Source organism: Eleutherodactylus coqui, chromosome 4, assembly GCF_035609145.1.
Source record: "Eleutherodactylus coqui strain aEleCoq1 chromosome 4, aEleCoq1.hap1, whole genome shotgun sequence".
In the NCBI taxonomy this organism is placed as follows: Eukaryota; Metazoa; Chordata; class Amphibia; order Anura; family Eleutherodactylidae; genus Eleutherodactylus; species Eleutherodactylus coqui.
This window is the reverse complement of record NC_089840.1, coordinates 47,558,147-47,577,225: the sequence shown is the minus strand read 5'-3', so window position 1 is coordinate 47,577,225 and position 19,079 is coordinate 47,558,147. Positions and strand designations below refer to the sequence as shown.

At 46.8% G+C, this 19,079-nt stretch overlaps 1 protein-coding gene across 1 annotated transcript in view; it reads right to left on the bottom strand.

The window, feature by feature from the left end:
• The window catches only part of GPA33 (glycoprotein A33), a 38,546-nt gene extending 20,472 nt beyond the window's left edge, over nt 1-18,074 (bottom strand). The window contains exon 1 of the mRNA XM_066599383.1: nt 17,893-18,074. Coding sequence (XP_066455480.1) covers nt 17,893-17,932 — 40 coding nt within the window. The 5' untranslated portion in view covers nt 17,933-18,074. The remainder of the gene's footprint in view (nt 1-17,892) is intronic.
• Nucleotides 18,075-19,079: the final 1,005 nt, after the last annotated feature.

Below are 19,079 nucleotides of genomic sequence, written 5' to 3'. Positions count from 1 at the left end.
ACGATGTACGCTCGTGTGAAAGAACCCTGCAAGTCTATCATGGAACGAACAAAGGAGATTTCTGAGGACCTCAGAAGAAGAGTTGTTGATGCACATCAGGCTGAAAAAGGTTACAAAGCCATCTCTAAAGAGTTTGATCTTCACCAATCCAGTGTCAGACAGATCGTGTACAATTGGAGGAAAGTTAAGACCAATATTATGCTCCTCAGGAGTAAGATGTATAATAGTATGTCAGGAAACAAGGAAACCCAAGGTCACCTTTAAGCAACTAAAAGGCCCTTCTCATATTAGCTAATGTCCACGAGTCCACCATCCGGAGGACACTGAACAGCAACGGTGTGCATAGCAGAAGTGCAATGAGAAAGCCCCTGAACATTGCTGCCCGTCTCATCTGTAGTTTGCTACAAGATCATCTGGACAAACCAGAAGGCTAGTGGAAAAATGTTTTGTGGATGGAGGAGACTAAAATAAAATGTTTTGGCTTAAATGAGAAGCGTTAGGTTTGGAGAAAGAAAATACCCTGCATTACAGCATAAAAACCTTCTACTATCCATGAAACACAGTGGTGGGAGCATCATTTTAGCCCGTTTTCATCATCATTGATGGAACAATGAATTCTGCCACCATAGGACACATGAAGTGGTAGGGAATTTTCACACATGTGGAATATTTTTGAAGGACACAGAAAAGATTAAGCTGCGTCTTGTGGAAATATTCTGCATGTGAGAAATGTCCCTTACACTGTTCCCATACAAGTCACCGGGCTGCCTATGTAATGCATGGATCTGCCATAGCTGCTGTCTTGCTGAGGCTAATTCAACATGCCTGATCACCTCCCTGCCCCAAACCTCATCTGTTGGGGTAGACTTGGAACACTCCCAATCATCATCAGCACATTAGGCCTAATGCACATGGCCGGATTTCCGCAGCATTTCACTGGAGCTATTAGGTTCTATTGAACCTGATAGCTCAATGTACACGCTGCGGAATTCCACAGCATGTCCTATTTGCTGCGGGTTTATGTGCGGACGGCTTCCATTGTAGTCAATGAAAGCCACCCGTCACTCTATACTTCCGCTGTAGCATAGCGGAAGTATAGTGCGAATACGCACCGCGCCCACCTCCGGCCGCGTCATATGACGCAGCCGGCAGGTCATGTGACACCACCGGCGCATCATGCTCTGTACTGCGCATGCGCGCCGGAGCGTCATGCGGGACTTTGGGCACTGGATCCGGAGGCAAGTATAGGGTCTTTGGGGGGAGGGGGGGGGGGGGCGTGACGGACCCCGCTGCAGTATTCCGCTTGCGGAGCCCTCCACGGCCGTGTGCATAAGGCCTTAGCCTCTTAAGAGCTAATTTGCATTTCCGTATGCAGGTAGGGCCCAAAATTCTCAGGTGCAGCTTGAATCAGCTAGCAGATAGACACATTGCATGTCCCACTATAGTCTGTGATACGGACAAGAATAGAACTTGCTGCAGATTTTTAAAACTTTTTAACACCAACCATGGGTCCGTGGAAACACAAAGTCTTGCATGACTTGATCAAACAGCGACTATTTTTATCAGGTGAGCTAAAACAAAAACGGCTACAGAGGGAATTATGGCTCATCACCCCGCCGGTGGCCATATTTACAGTTATTTGGCCGATAGTCGTCCCGTGTAAAGGTACGCTATATACGAGCATTTTCTGCAGTAGCCTTCCCCTGAACACACCTCTGAGAATGTGAGGAATGCCTTTCAACACAGAGGACATTGAGAGGAGGAGCTGTGCCTAAGCGTGTGCCGACTGGCCCTCCAAGGGCGAGAAGAACATAAAAACACGAAAAAATGATCAGAGCAAGTTTAAATAAAAAAAAAAAAAAATGTAACTTTTTTTGCAAGGCTTATTAATAGATTGGGACTGATGAAATGGGTTATCAGCTATTGCAGAAGATGAGACCCACAGAACACTAAGGCTCACACTGGGCGGATTCCTGCCGGAAATCCCGTGGTTTGACCGCAGCAAAAAACGAGAGATTTCCGCCGTGGCCGGCGGAAATCTTCCGCTGCGGCCGGCGCTCCCATAGAGGAGAGCGCAGCCGCAGCGGAAAGAAAAAATAAATAGACATGCTGCATTCGGCAAAGCCGCGGCTGTGGTCGCTGCAGCCGCGGTTTCTGCCTGATTTACCGCAGCGGATTGGCCATCCTGTGTGGACGACATTTCTGAGAAATCTCGTCCACATGGCTGGCTAAGCCCAAGATTAGCGGCCGCAGGCGGATTCACTAAGGCTAGGTTCACACGGGGTGGATTTCCAGTGGAATTCCCACGGTTTTGCCACACTGAAAAAAAGCAAGAATTCCCCTGGAAAAGCGCAGCTTCAAAACCTGCAGCATTTTGCCGCGTTTTTAGGAGCGGTCCAGCCCCTGGCATTCTCGTCCACATGGCTTGCTAATCCAGGGATTAGTGGCCTCAGGTGCATTTGCGCTGCGAAATTCTGTGACAAATCCACCCTGTGTGAACCTAGCCTTATTGCACCTCTGACCACATATCTCCAATGCAGAGAACCTCCAGAGACAGTTATATCATATGTGACTGCTGTCAGCCACTCTTATAGGAGTACCGCAATATTATAAATTGCTGACCATGGGGTTAGTGGCCCTTTAAATCTCTTAAAGACACAATGGGGCATATGTACTATTTCAGAACTGCAGTGTCAAAGTTTCGCAATTGAAAAAAATGAGGCCAGTGTAAACCAGGAGCGGGCAGGTATTAGCATTGGCTAACAGATTTACTGTCATTTATGCCAGAAACTGGTGAAATTTAACTGACGTAGGAGATGCTGCCGGACGTGACCAATCTACTAAGGCCGGGCTCATACAGTCGGGTCGGATTCTGGCTGGTGACTCTGCGTACCTAACTTAACTGCAGATGACCGCGGAGGCACAAATTTGGTCATGCGGGTTCTGTGATTTTTCTGCCGCTCGCAGAATATGCGATTTGTATCCCCAAGTGTGAAGGAAAATTTGAAAAGGCACGCCTTTCACTGTTCACGTTTCACGGCAGAAAGTTTGTGCAGACGCCGATCATGGAATCCGCTTGCGTGAGCCCGACCTAAGAGTCTTCCGCCTCTTAATTCATTTGTCGCATTAACGCCATTCTAAGTAAATCTGCTCCAATGTGCATTCCTGAGGACAGGCAATCTAATCTTGTTTTAGGGCCTTTTAAGGCCGGGCTCACGTGACCGCAAGCGTAAAACAGCAAGGGTCCCACAGCATTTTTACAGCTGTAGAGTGGGCCGTGCCCCTGCGTACTGCTGCATATGGCGGTGAAATTGTACTGCGCATGACCGGGTACTTCTGCACGCTCTCATGCACAGTACGCCCGTTTTTTAAATTATATTTACCGCTGCGTCATATATACACGCGGCACATCAGCAATATAAATGCAAATGGGCTCGTGTTTATATAGGTGCCTGCCCACAGAGAACAATGGGCTCTATCTCGCATAAATACGCAGAAAAAATAATAAAACGACCACGCTGCGCTCTTTTTTGCAAATGCCTACTACGCAATTCTGACAAGCTAATGTGATCGAAATTACGTAGGGCAGTGTAAATGATTGCCTGCTAATTACTGCGTACCACACGGGTGTACAACACACACGTACTGCTCATGTAATAATAGTGCTAAAGCCCCTTTTACACTTCAGTGCCCCACAGCCGACTTAAAAATGATCATCTCTTTACTGTTACACGGAAGTGATCATCACTCAGTGAATGGAGGCGGAGAGGGACGTGATCATTTCGGCCCGCCCGCCTCCATTCACAATAAACTGGCCGTCATTTATGAATGAACGATGGCCTGTTGACATAGAATGATGCAGCGGCAAAAACAACAATTTTTAGGTTTGCATGAAGGATCCGATCAGCAATTTATCACTGTTTGGTCTTTTACTGCATGCGGTCACATTGCACACTTATCGTGCTAACCGCTCGATCTAATGAGCGATTGTCACAATCGTGCCTCTTAAAAAGTGGCTTCATTGCTCAGTTGTACCTGTTCTTGCAGGTTCAACCGGCAATTGTTGAGAAAACGCGACCACTCGAGGCAACCACTAGTGTTCATGTAGTAGCAGCCTTAGGACTCTTTCACACGGGCATGATAATTTTTGGCCGGCCAGGTCACAGTGTAGCTGATGAATCGTGTCAAAGGACATTAAAAGTCCCATTTTAACACCCATTCAGATGGACCGGGTCCGGCGAGGATATGCCGAGCCCGAGATACCATCAGGCGGGGAAAGACAGTTTAGCTCTGCTAAACTGCCTCCCTGATGGCTTTCTGCAACGGAAGGGGGCGGGAGCTAGTGTGCTAAGCTCCCGACCCCTCTCCCCCCTTGTTGGCTGCCAGCAGCTAGCTCCTGCCCCCTCCCATTGCAAACAGCCGGCAAGGGGCGGAGAGGAGAAGGAGGAGGGAAGGGGGGGTGGGAGTTTAGCGTTTACACTGCTAAACTCCCTCCCACCTCCCTTCTCCGGTAGCTGCCATAGGCTCCCATAGGAGTCTATGGAAGTCACTACCGTATTCCGACCAGAAGTTAGTTCAGGAACACTCTTTCTTGGCTGGTGTAAAAGTTGCCCAGCCGAAATGTGCTCCGTATGCCCTATTTTGGCCTGAGGCTCCATTCACACAGTGCAGTTCGATTGCAATAAAAAACGAACTAAAAAGTGCATTGGCGGAACCATGTGTGTTTTTATTATGTTTGTAGTAAAATGCGGCAAAAAACGCACGCAGTTTTGCAAATGCACTTTTTGGTGCAGTTTTTATTGCAATCGAACTGCCCGTGTGGATGGACCCTGAGGCCTCCTGTCTACAGGCGTATCGTTAAACCACAGCGTTTTACCGATGTTTGTAAATACCCGGTCTGCCTGCACAGAGCCAGCAGAGACTGCGTATGGGCAGCGGATGTGCTGCGCACGCCCGTCTATCTGACACACACACGGACATGCATAGTGTAACTATTTTTTTTTTTTAATTCCCTGTTCTGTTTCATAACGGGGTTGCGTATGAAATCACCACCCGTACGCAGGGTATGGCATATGTACAGCGTTGCATACTCTACCTATACAAAAGTATAAGGCTCCCACCGCGTGATATGCAGAGAAATGGAGCAGGCTGCAATCTATTTCTCATGCGTATCTACACGCACATGTGCATGGCTCAATGAAAGGCCATTCACCATGTATCACATAGCGGTGCATCGCACTCGTAATACGCTGTGAAAATACGCCAGTGGACAGGAGATAATTTACACTCTACTTGTATTAATGATAGTTTGTCCCCGAGTATTCGCCCCCACAGCTGTCAGCCGACTGCACATATTCCCGTTTACACAGGGAGAGCAGATTCATGCATAAATTAGCCCTTTTATAATTCAGCGGCTGATAATCGCACAAAATAATATTCTTGCCCAATTATCGGTGTGTGCAAAAGGCCCTTTGCTCATCAGTAACCCCATGAGCTTACGATCTAATCTCTCTATTCCGCACGTTCTATTACTATTACATATATAACCTCAGTGTAATGTGTGGGATTGAGCCCAGGCAGAGATAGGATCCGGTTTTTCAGGTTTGCACTGACCCCTCCTCCCTCACCCTTCCCACCCTGAGCACAGGATTCCTCAGAACTGCCAGCACCTGCCATACCCGCTGTACCCGATAGTAAGAAGACGACGTAAAAAAGGAAAGAAACATCCAGAAGTTGATGAAAACTTACTAACACACCTATATCAGAGCACATAGTTAAGAGGGCCACTTCAGCGAAAACACATTTTTCGGCCCCTTTCTCAAGAGTGTAACAGACAATCAGGCAGTCTCCTCTGTGTATCCCAGCCACTTCCATGCAGTGTAGTCTCCTGTCTGATGCTTATCAGGCACCATCTTAAGGGGCCGGCCGTTTTCACGGCTGGCGGATATGTGCTATGTGCTTGGATTCCAATGCATCAGATCACATTGGCGTATTTCTGAGACATAAAAACGGCCAGCCAAATATAGCACCAGGCGTTTTTACGTCGGACCCAAAAGATAGTCCTGGAACTATCCTTTGGGCCAGGAATACGTTGGCCGCTGCATGGGCTCCTATGGAAGCCCATGGCAGCGACCGTTTGTGGGAGGGAGTTTAGCAGCGTGGCTGCTAAACTCCCTCCCTCTGTTCTCCTCCTCCCCCCCCCCCCTCTGTGCAGGCTTACCTCTCGTTTCTCCCCGCTCATTCTGTGCAATGGGAGGGGGCAGGATCGGGCAGAGCTAAGCACCACCCCGCCTCCTCCCATTGACGGCTATGAGCAGGACATAGGTGGAGCTAAGCACCCACCCTCTCCCTGCCCCTTCATAATAGCCATCAATGGGGGGAGGTGGGGTGGACCTGCATTTAGCTCCACCCCTGTCCTGCCCCCTCCCACTGCACAGAACGAGCTGGGAGAAACGAGAGGTGAGCCTACGATGGGGAGGGAGGGGAAATGGGCGATAGCCTGGTGAGCTAAGTGCATGGCCATATTAAAGGGTGCACAATTGTTTGATTTGTGTGCCCGTTTACCAGATTTTCCTCTCCCAACGTAGCGTATATAGGTTGGCCGTGAAAACAGCCGGCCGATAGTCTCAGACATCTTTCACATGAGCGCATGAGATTTTTCTGTTTTACATCTATCCCGTGATGCATCAGCACAGCATTAGCTAGATGCTATACCATTTTTGCCTGCTGGGTGGACAGTTTAATTATCATTACCTTCCATATTCAGCTAAATAAGCTACAGACCATAAATACACAGTCATAATATTGAAGATCACAGCTCACCCCCCTAATTATCTGATAGGAACAGTGTGATCATCATCAGTGATGTTCCTTTCACACCATACGAGAACCTCACCCAATTCTGGCTGAAACTGAAGAACGAATGAGAAGTGTGTAATTTTCATTAGTCATCTCGCACTTAGAGCTTACTCACAGGAGCGTATATCGGCCGCCGTTTTCACAGTGTATGCCATCATCTGAGCTATCTTCCCCCTTCCCTCCCCCTCATCTCTCTCCTCCCCTTCGGTTGTTTGCAATGGGAGGGGGAGAAGCTAAGCTCCTGCCCCCTCCCCTTGTCCGCAGCCAGCAATAGGAGGGGCAGGGCGGAGCTTAGCTGTGCCCCTCCCATTGCAAACAACAACAAGAGGGGGGGGAGAGAAGGGGGGGGAGAGAAGAGGGGGGGGGAGAGAAGAGGGGGGGGAGAGAAGAGGGGGAGAGAAGACAGCTCAGATGGTAGCGTATATCGGCCGGCTGTGAAAACGGCGGACGATATATGCTCCGGTAAATAAGCCCTTAAACTAAATGATTACACTGGTCAACAGTGAAAATCTTTCCAGCTTGAAAATAGGTATTTCTTTATCATTTCATCATGGAAGAAATGAAAACTGCATTAAAAACTTTGAGTTAGCTCTTGTAAGTCCAATAGAATGTACCTTTATTCAGATCCGCAGGGTTAGAGGAGTGAAATCATTAAATAAACAAAAGTATATATAGTGAAATAGTTGAACTAAAATGTAAATCCGATACCATAATGCTTAAATCTTAGAATGGATCTGTATAGATTACAATAAAAAATGGAATTAAATGTCTCCAGCTTTTTTTTTTTTGGAATGTCGGGTTAGAACCCAGGATGCCACGCAAGTGTAAAAACTCTTCTGAAAATTTTTGGTGAGGTGACATTTTCTGCCCTAAAATGTTGAATTACTCCAATCATAAAGACTGCATATCGCCAGAATTTCGGTATCCAGTTAGATCAGGACAAGCACTTTATTTGAAGTTAATGTATCTATAAAACCAGAGTTAGGCCTCCTGTACACAGGGGGGGGGGGTCAGACCCCACACGTGGGATTCCCACAGCGGAGTTCGACCCGCTACCAGGCCTGCTTACCTGTCCAGCGTCTTCCCCTGTGCTGCCAATGTGCTGGGCGGCACAAAGCAGTACAGGGGACACCGCACCATCGCGATGGCAATGACGTGGCCTCCTGTTCTGCCAATGTGCCAGCCAGGACATGTGCAGTTGAGGACGCCGCACCGTCACAATGACAATTGCAGAATGGCAGCGACACAGATGGCTGGCTGTGAGTATCCCGCAACAAATTGCAATAGATTTCCGCTCGTGGGCAGGAAATAACGTTTTTTCCATAGCATGCTATGGGCTGGATTTGCTGCGAAATCCGAAGGCAGAATCCCGCTCCAGATTTCAAAATGCAAATCCGCCCATGGAGAGGAGGCCCTAGGCCTATTAAAGAAAATGTATATATTCATTGGCCTCCACCCAAAATTAGGGCAATTTAGCTTTTTTGAGAAAAGAAAGAACTTCAAAGAGTATTTTTAGTACTTTGATTTGAGATTAGTATAAAAGCCAGAGCTAATGAGCAAAATCTAATGTCATATTCGTGTTTCTTGACCCAAAATTAGGTTAGTGTAACTATTTTGGGAAAGGAAAAAAATTCAAAGCGCACTTCTGTTGTCCAGCGTTATCGTTTACTTTCGTTTGAACGATTTTTGGATCAATCGGTCCGTCTAAACGCTCCGTCAAACTACGAATTTGACTAGAAAATCAACACATAACCCCAAGTAGATTGGAGCTGGTCAGAATTGAGATCACATGACCATCTGAGGAAAAAGGGGCTGGCAGTTTTTAGACAGAAAGAAATAAACTAGCTCACTTATATATACTGGGGGATAGCTCCATAGAGAATTAATATTTTATATTTTTTTAAGTGGCCCTTTAAAAAGATTGTCATCGTAAGTAAATTAATCTTAATCATTATATTACAGAAGTGTACAACTAGTCCACAACTTAAAGGGGTTGTCCCGCGCCGAAACGGGTTGTTTTTTTTTTCAACAGCCCCCCCGTTCGGCGCGAGACAAACCCGATGCAGGGACTTTAAAAAAAAAACGCACAGCGCTTACCTGAATCCCCGCGCTCCGGTGACTTCTTACTTACCGGTTGAAGATGGCCGCCGGGATCTTCTCCCTCGGTGGACCGCAGGGCTTCTGTGCGGTCCATTGCCGATTCCAGCCTCCTGATTGGCTGGAATCGGCACGTGAAGGGGCGGAGCTACACGGAGCCGCTCTCCGGTACGAGCGGCCGCATTCAGAAAAGAAGACGACCGGACTGCGCAAGCGCGTCTAATCTGGTGATTAGACGCTGAAAATTAGACGGCACCATGGAGACGAGGACGCTAGCAACGGAACAGGTAAGTGAATAACTTCTGTATTGCTCATAATTAATGCACAATGTACATTACAAAGTGCATTAATATGGCCATACAGAAGTGTATAACCCCACTTGCTTTCGCGGGACAACCCCTTTAATAATACACTTCTGTCTTATTGAAGTGAATGGAGAGAGCTGCAGTACCTTTTCAGGCCACTAAACAATGGATGGTGTTGTGAGTGTTAATAGCCAGCCATGACCTCTTCACATTAGCTGACCAGAGGGGGTGCCAGTTGTTGGACTCCCCAATGATCTGCTATTGAGGACTTGTACTGAGGATAGGTCATTAGTATTTTACTGGTTAAAGGAGATGTCCCGAGGCAGCAAGTGGGTCTATACACTTCTGTATGGCCATAATAATGCACTTTGTAATGTACATTGTGCATTAATTATGAGCCATACAGAAGTTATAAAAAGTTTTTTACTTACCTGCTCCGTTGCTAGCGTCCTGGTCTCCATGGTGCCGACTAATTTTTGGCCTCCGATGGCCAAATTAGCCGCGCTTGCGCAGTCCGGGTCTTCTGCTGTTCTCTATGGGGCTCCGTGTAGCTCCGTGTAGCTCCGCCCCGTCACGTGCCGATTCCAGCCAATCAGGAGGCTGGAATCGGCAGTGGACCGCACAGAAGAGCTGCGGTCCACGAAGATAGAGGATCCCGGCGGCCATCTTCAGCGGTAAGTATTGAAGTCACCGGACCGCCGGGATTCAGGTAAGCGCTGTGCGGGTGGTTTTTTTAACCCCTGCATCGGGGTTGTCTCGCGCCGAACGGGGGGGGGGTTTAAAAAAAAAAAAACCCGTTTCGGCGCGGGACATCTCCTTTAACTTCTTAAGGCCCCCTTTCCATGGGCATGATTTCGCCAGTGGAAAGGGTCAGCCTCTGTCCACGAGTGGAGAATCATTGCAATTTAGTGCTCGTGGCCGGCAATTCGCTGCATGCTGCAAATTGCCCCGATTCTCCGCTTTCAGCCTATCTATTAGATTAAGCTGACCGCAGAGATTCGTCTGCGGTTCCGCCGCGTGATACCGCAATGCCCGTGGACAGGGGGCCTTACACAACATCACCTTCTCCGACATCACAGAGGCCAGTCAGTCCACCCTACTGCAACGTGCGACAAGTAGGTCACTACACTACAACCTGTCCACTTATAGTTCTGTTATACATATTAAAAGGGGTTGTCCAAGACCAAAACGACTCTTTAGTCCTCTATGTACCATCCTTCTATTTGGTGCATTATTACAAATGTGTGTCATTTTCACTGATCTTGACTATGGTCACATGACCTTGCTGTCAAATCCACTCAACTACCTCTGACGTCATGTACACAACCCATAGCAGCAGCTATGTAATTAGTGTTGGGCCATACTTGCAACTGGATGATCTGTGTGCATGTACCAACGTAGACTGAAGAACATCAACGCATACACAGTTTTATCCAAATGCAAGAACAGCCGACCGCGAGTGACGTAGCTGCTGATGACCTGGTTTTCGGTTTTGGGTGACTCCTTTAATTAAAAAGGTTTTACAGAAAAATACTATTTATGATGCATCTTCAGGATAGGTCATCAATAGTTGATCGGCTGGGATCTGCCGTGCAGAACCTCGGCTGATCAGTTAATCAGGTGCCCACAACCAACACTGCAATACATAGGGCTCAGAGCTGAAGCTGCTGCTCCAACCGCTGTGTAGTGGCCAGTGCTTGTAACTGCAGGCTGGGATCTCATTACAAAACAATGACAGCTGAGCCAGCAAGTACAGGCACTGGCCACTATACAGGGGTCAGAGCAGCAGCTTCAGCTCCGACCCTGTGTATAGCATGCGGCTGATCATCCGGGACCCCAGCCAATCAACTATTGATGAGCTATTTTGAAGATATTTGGAAAACCCTTCTATAACTTTCTTATATACTTTGTGTTTTAATTCTTCATCATTTTCATGATCTCATCTTGCTGTCAGTGAATGGAAATATCCTTTTTTCCATCTAGAGGCTGAAAACCTATAAAGACCTAAAACTTCTCACAGCTGAGGGTTTGTTATCATTGTAAGCAGTCTAGCTAAACAATTCTCTATTAGGTAAACACATCAGCAGCACAAAGGTCTCCTGTTTTGATTGTTTGATACAATGTATCCATCTGGAATCTACACTGCTCAGATCATAGATGATTGGGTACAATTGTAACATTTCTCATGGTTGAGGATCATTAGGTCTCTACAGATTTTCATCCCCTAAAGGCCCTTTTACATGGGACGATTATCATTCAGAGTTGTTCAAATACCCATGCCCCCACAGGTATTTGAACAATAGTCGTCCCATGTAAATGCATGCAGAGGCTGAACGGCTAGTCGGTCAGTGTAAACAGCAGTAGTTCACTTCTAAATGACTGTCTGCTTACTATGAATGGCGGTGGACAGGGGGAGAGCGCCCTGCCTCCATTCTGGCCACGCTCTAAGCTCTTGCCAGCGATACTCACTCCAGTGTAACAGCACAAAAGTGGGCTTCACTGGGGCTCGCTGGCGGGCATCATTTGCTCAAGAGCTAATCCCATGTAAATTAGCCTTTAGGCTAACTCCACATGGGTGAGTGCGATATTGGGCAGTGAATCATGGGCCAATATCATACTTGGCAATATGCAATTTCGCTATGAATGTGAGGCATTTGTATATCAAAACCGCCTCACATCACTTCGAAGATGTAGCAATCCTCCACTGCGCCAGCGGATCACATTGCGTCTCCCATTGTTTTCAATGGGGAGGCCTCGCATCGCATCACACTTGTGTGTGCCGAGAGCAATGGGCACTGGGGAGGGGGGGGGGGCACTGATGTGTATGGCTGAATTCAAAGGAATGGGGTTCATATTCGTGAGAGATTTGTGCATCTCGCAACGCACAAATCTCGCCCATGTGAAGCCGATCGAAGAGAAGTGACCAACAGTGTCAGAATGGAATATGGTGTCAGCAAGCAGAAACATTGAAAAATGAGAAATTAAAGCACCAAGGCCTCATGTCCACGGCATGAATTGTTCTTCGCAATCCACGCGGGTCTCCTGTGCGTGTGATCCACACCCATAGGGAATCATTGGGCACGTGCAGGTAATTAATAAATACCTGCGGGTGTCATTTTCCACCGGTGTGTGGATTGCACGCGTGGGAAAGCAACCATTTTTAAGCGTTTTCCCCGCACGGATGGCTCCTGTGGCTTCCATTGGAGCTGTCCGGCTCTGTGGCATGTCCGCAGCTGTCACTGCCTCCATGCCGCAGACCACGGGAAAGCAGGAGTTTAAAAAAGGAGAGCCCTGCAGCGTCCGAACAGGCGAGTATAATATACTTTTTGGGGTCATGTCGGCGGGCCGGGTGGAATCCGCTGCGGGATTCTGCACTGGGAAACTGTGCCGGCCCCTTGGACATGCAGCCTAATTAGTCTATTAGAAAGTCGCAGAACTTTTTTGAGGTTCAAAAGTTTTATTTTTTGTCTGTTGTGTAGAAATAAAAGTTACAAAACTGTAGTGTCAATTCCATCAAATAAACATTTTTACAGTAACCAAAATTGTCTTGCGTTGTCTGACCTACTTTTTTGGACTCTAAAACAGGCTTTTTTAAACAGTAACATTAACTGTAATACTAATAATTTCTGTAACGTGTAACTTTCAAGTAGTTTTCTGATATCTCAAATTCCAGTTACTAGTCAATTAAAGTAAACAAGTCTCATATGATAACATCCTATGGCAAGAATAAAGAAAAAAAAAAGGAACAAAAGAAAATGCTAGGTGGGTAGGAAGAACGAGAAAAAGGGGGGAGGTGAAAGGGGAAAGGGAAGGGAAGAGCAAGAATAAAGTGGAGGTAAGAGGGTTAGTGGGGGATAGGTGTCGTGTAGGAGGTGGGAGGGGGTGTCATCCTGTAAGATGGAGTTTGCATATTAAGGTCTTATGGTTTCAGAGGGATTAGTAGTCAAGTCTGTGTTGGGGAGTACCCCCCTTTCGAGCCACAAGTCGAGATTATCCGAGAAGCGGAACTGATTCCACGGCATCCAAATAGTGTGGTGCTTATCATGTCTCATTTCATCTTTGGCGCAGAGCTCCTCCATGTATTTTATGTGATCTAATTCCTCTAGCCACATTAGTCTAGAGGGGGGAGTGGAAGATTTCCATTTTTTTGGAATTATCTGGCGCATTGCCAGGATAAAGAATCTAAATAGCGAGCGTTTTGCTTGTGCCAGGGAGCCTGAGATAATTGACAGCAGTGCAATCTCAGGGGTCAGCTGTATTTGGTTTCTACAGACTGAGTCCGCCCCCTCACGTGTGCCGATTCCAGCCAATCAGGAGGCTGGAATCGACACACGTGAGGGGCAGAGCTACGCGATGACGCATACAAGGGGGCGGAGCCAGAACACCGCTCGTGCCGGGGACAGAGCAGATGGAAGAAGACCCTTCTGCGCAAGTGCGTCTAATCGGGAGATTAGACGCAGAAATTAGACGGGACCATGGCGACGGGGACGCCAGCGCAGGGAAGGTGAGTATATAATCTCTGTATGGCACATATTTAATGCACGATGTATATTACAAAGTGCATTAATATGGCCATACAGAAGTATATAACCCCACTTGCTTTCACGGGACAACCCCTTTAATTTCCTGCCAGAGAGGGTAAATCAGCAGGCAAGACCACCATATGTGTACAAATGTTCCGCTTCCTGTCCTACATCTCCAACAGGTATCCGGATACTGGGGGAACATCCTTGACAATCTCTCCGGTGTCCGGTACCATCTACACAGTATTTTGTAGTTAAGTTCTTGTAGCTTGCTAGAAGCATTCATTTTGTGGGTCAGAGTATAGACCTTTGTCCACGACTCCTCTGGGGGTGTTATGCCCAGGTCCCTCTCCCATTCCTGCTCCAGCACTCTATTGCAATGTTGTGTGTCTTCAATTATGAGCATCCGGTATAGATTTGAGATTTTGTGATGGTCTGTGGGGGTTGAGATGCATAGGTTTTCAAAAGGGGTAATGGGACGTTTCAAGTGTTGTGTGTCCCCAAGTGAGCCAACATAGTGGCATAGTTGCAGGTACTGGAACCACGCTCCACGATGGGGCCGCTGTTCCCCCAGTATCTCGCGTAATGGTCTGAGGCCGGTATCGGATATCATATCCCGCACCCTTGGGATTGTATTCGGGATCATGTCAGTTAGAGTGGAGCCTCGTAGAAAAGATGGGACATCTGGGTTTCCTACCAGGGGTGTGAGTGGGCCTGGCCTTTGAATCAGGCCTATCTTAGTCGCCGGGCCTATCCAGGCCGTCACCATGTCCTCTATGAACGGGGAGAGTCCTAGCCCTTTGTGCTTTCCTTTTCCTGGTAGCCATATTATCCCCTTGCCCTGGAAGTGTGTCAGGTCCTGCTCCGTCTCCACCCACAACTTCTGCGATCTACCATGTATAAGGTCAAGGATTCGTTTGGATAAAGTCGCTCTATAGTATAGGGATATATTCGGGACCCCCATTCCTCCTGACTCTCTTGGGCTGGTTAGTGCTTTCCATTTGCACCTAGGTTTGGTGCCTCCCCAAATGAAGCTCATGATCGCCTTCCTGATCCGAGTTAAAAAGGAGCTCGGTAGGGCGATTGGGACTGTCTGAAGGATGTAGAGGAACCTCGGTAGGGTATTCATTTTTACTGTACTAATCCTTCCGAACCAGGACAAGGAGACTCCCCTCCATCTATTAAAGTCTGACTCCAGTTCAGAACTTTTTTAATATTGTGATTAAACACACACAGGATTACTGTGCATCTCCCAACACCGGTCTGGGGTGGTTGTAAATAGAACAACTATCGTCCGAGTAATTGCTCTGTAGAGGGACTATAAGTGCCAGTTGTTCCTTGTATACAGGACCACCAATCAGGTGACTAGTGAGAATTTGTTTACTAGTCGCTTCACCTAAAAATAGTCACTGGTTGATTTTTTAGCATCTGGTGTAAACAGGTAATCGGTGTCTTTGAATGACTAGACATTACCTTTGCAGGGAGGCGTACGCCTACCACCGAACACTCATTGGACTCCAGCTTATTTTTGTTGAATATTTTGCCCTCCCACACAAGGCTCATTGGTTCCTGCGAGCGACGCTGGACTGAACGGTCCCTGCTGGACTGAACGGTCCCTGCTGGACTGATTGTGGCTGGCTTTGATCTTTGAAGATGCACTTGCTGCAGCACCAACTGTTCACTCAATGACCGCTCACCTGTATTTGTTTAATGGACTCGGCTACCAATGAGCGTGCGTTGGGCAGGGGGGTCAAAATTTAAAATACACGGCCACCAAAGAGTCCTATGCACCCTAACTAGTCCCTGAATGATATTCTGGCCCGTGAACACGCTTCCAACAATTCATTCAGGGATTGTGAAACTGAACAATCATGGCTGTGTATTCGCACACAAACAGATAGTTGTCCCATGTAAAGCCACCATTAGTCACATGCAGGTATGAGCCTCCCTGGGGCCGGGACAGATATCCATACAGTGCTGTGGTATGTGTGAGCATTACATGAATTATGCCGGATACTAGATGGCAGCCGCCTGGAGCCATGATACAACCCAAGGCCATTTGTAATGAAACTAAGTAAATGAGTGACTGCACAGCCATATGACTATGTTCTCACACAGCGCCGCTCCTCACCTCCGCCTCTAACCTGCATGTAGGAAGCCGTTGTTGTACAGAACAATTAGCATTCAAGTGAATGATAACCGTTTGCTTCTCGCCATGAAAACCATCTTCGCCTCATTCACTTTGTGTTCCATTTAAACCCTGATCGCTCAGTCTTCCACATTCGCTTAGGCCAGTTTCACATGGGTGACAAAATCGCGTGATCTCATAATGCAACAGCACTAGAGATCACATGTATGTGAAGCCCACGCTTTCCCATGGGTTCCTTCACATTAGCCATGTTTTGTAGGCTGTTACATTGCAAGAGGGAATTTTTTTAAATCGCGGGTTTCTAAGTATTACTGCGATTTGTGAGGTTTTGTAGCCTATGTCCCTATGTGCTGCATTGCATGAAAACGCGGTTTTCGTGCGGTGGAACTTTTGCAGTAGGAAAGTGGGTAGGGCTTATATTTGAAGCCCCTTCCTAAAAATCCCTGCAAAAGAGCGCTACAAAGTCACGCGATTTTGTAGAGAGAAAATGCAGCGATATCGCACAGAACACCGATGCGGTATTGCTGCAGTTTTCTCGCAGTGATATCGCTGTCGCCTGCGTGAAACAGCCCTAAAGTGAAAGAATGAACGATTCTCATTGAATGAGTCCACCTGTCTGAGCAGGCTGCATGGGAGCGAAAGAGAATAGGATCATAGTAGAGAGTGAGATTAATAGGATGCAATACGGACATAAAAAACATGCACACCGGTGATAAAAACGTATGCAACACACACAGTAAAAATGGCGCATTTTTCACGGACCTAAGTTGCATACGGCTGCGTGAATAAACCCACTAACATGGGCATATGCAAGTTACGGCTAAAGTTAACAGATCTAACTCGCATCGGGCAGCCCACGGATGTATGTTCAGTGCGCAGTCCGTGATATGGATTGCGATTTCTTTCCCATGAGCCTTGGTTGTGAGTAGCCTGCATGGCTATAAGGGGGTCTGTGTGCTGTCTGAGATATACGTGGATAGTACACTGATGGGCCCCAAGAAAGTATATTGCGTAAGCGTTGTTGCACCTGTGCGACTCACTTTTATGGGAGGTATATAAAATCCAATAAAAGTGTATTCATGCCATTTCCTGGCGCCGGGCATCCCAGCTTTCTCTTTCTGCACATGATCACTTGGCCAAGTGCTGTTAGCCCAATGACCAGCTGGTCAGCAGTCGCACCCATGTAGGTACGGGTTTCTGGGAATACGTAATATGAAGACACGATCCTGGGGGCAGAGAGTGTTTAGATCTCCCCACTACAGTTTTCCCAGACTGAAATGGCTGATAACAGAGAGCAATAGATTACATTCAAATGAACAGCAAATGTAGAGAAAAGTCGAATTTCCAGTTAGCCTTCATTTAAAATCTCTTGATTTACCAGCTCAGGTTTGCTTTAGATCTCCATATATCTTATCGGATTTGTTATCTACATAACGACATTAAATGCTATCAGTCTGTAGGTTATACAAATATTCCCAACTAGCCACTACTTCTCCAAACATGCAGATGTAGCAGAGCTGAGTTTGTCATTTTCTTGTCTCTAGTGTGCACTGCAATAACTCAGCAGTTGTATGGGAAGCTACAGTTAACATATAGTGACACATGACAAACTCCGCTCCACTACATCCAATCTTTCATTAAGGAGATCTAAGGACCATCTATTGAAAAACCCTCCCATATATGACACTCACTGCTACTATTGTTGACTGTGTTACAAATATACAATAGTTCAATTTCCTATGGTAGAACTGCAATAAAAGCAGAATATAGACTTGTGTAGGTGTCGCTTTTCACACAGATTACTACAACTGCTCGGCTACTCTGCTGTAAAAACAAAAAGTGATATTTCCCAATATATTTGCGCCATTTTCCTACAGTAACATGATTATACATGATCCCGGCCATGCCCTTATCACAGGCAGGGCAGAGATCCACACCTGGTAATGGAAGGAGTGCTCACCTGTGCACAGGTAGATTATGACTTTCTCTCTTCTCTGCATGGTCGATGGAAGGAAAGGGGGGGACTCTGTACCAAACTTTTGCTGCTCCCAAGTCCCTTAGATCCTAAGATACTCCCAGCACCTCCTCCCCTCTATCTCTTCCTGCTTATAGCCTACAGGAAGCAACAAATAGCAAACACTGATGTCTCCATGTCTCTACCTGGTTCACAGGACACCTCCCATAACCCACCCATTCACACCCCTTGCTACTTACAATGGATATGACGATGTAGCAGAGCCGAGTTTGTATTTTGGCACAATTCATGGGATATAAAGTGCTATCTGTGGTTTACATAGGACTTCATATAAAATGACTGCATTATCTAATCTTCTGCTGCACAATCACAGGACACATTCAGATCTGCTACGTCTATACTAGTAATGAGCGGCTACAAGAACACTGATGGTCTCCTATCCACGATTATTGAATTCTGTTTTTCACAAATTTCCAAAATGCAATAAATTGACAGATAATTAGAAGATCATTTCTTCCTTAGGGGCCTTTTACACAAAGTTATTTCCTTCAAATAATCGTTCAATTGTGCAAAAATTAAGGAAAATCATTCAGCATAAACACGGCCAATGATTGAACGGAGAACGATAATTCCTTTGCTTAGTGTTCATCATTCATTTTATAAATCGTTTGTCACTTGCGTGTAAAAGGCGAGCGTTCAGTTGTTCACTCACCATTTCCAGACTTCCCTGATGGACAGAACCATCTGTCATTAAAAAAAGGAAAGGATTGAAAGCAAATGACTCATTCGCTCATTCAGCGATTAATTGCTCCCTGTTAAATGATCCTCAAAGGGAGGCTTCATTCGCACGAGCGCATATACGGTGCATTTTTACGGCTGACCGACATACGCGACCATCTGAGACATTGGTCTCCAATGCATTCGTTCACACGGGCGAATATACGGCGCGTAAAAATGTTGCACTGTAAAAAATGGAACATACGCAACCGAAATACGGCAGCAGCAAATATACGGTGGGTAAAAAGGGAGGTCTGGTTCTTTTGACCGATATACGGCGGTGACTCCCATAGACTCCTATGGGAGCTGGGGGAAAAAAGGAGGGGGAGGCAGTTTAACAGCGTCCAATGCTGCAAAAAGCTTACAGGTGCCTCGATATAGGCATTGGGAGGCTT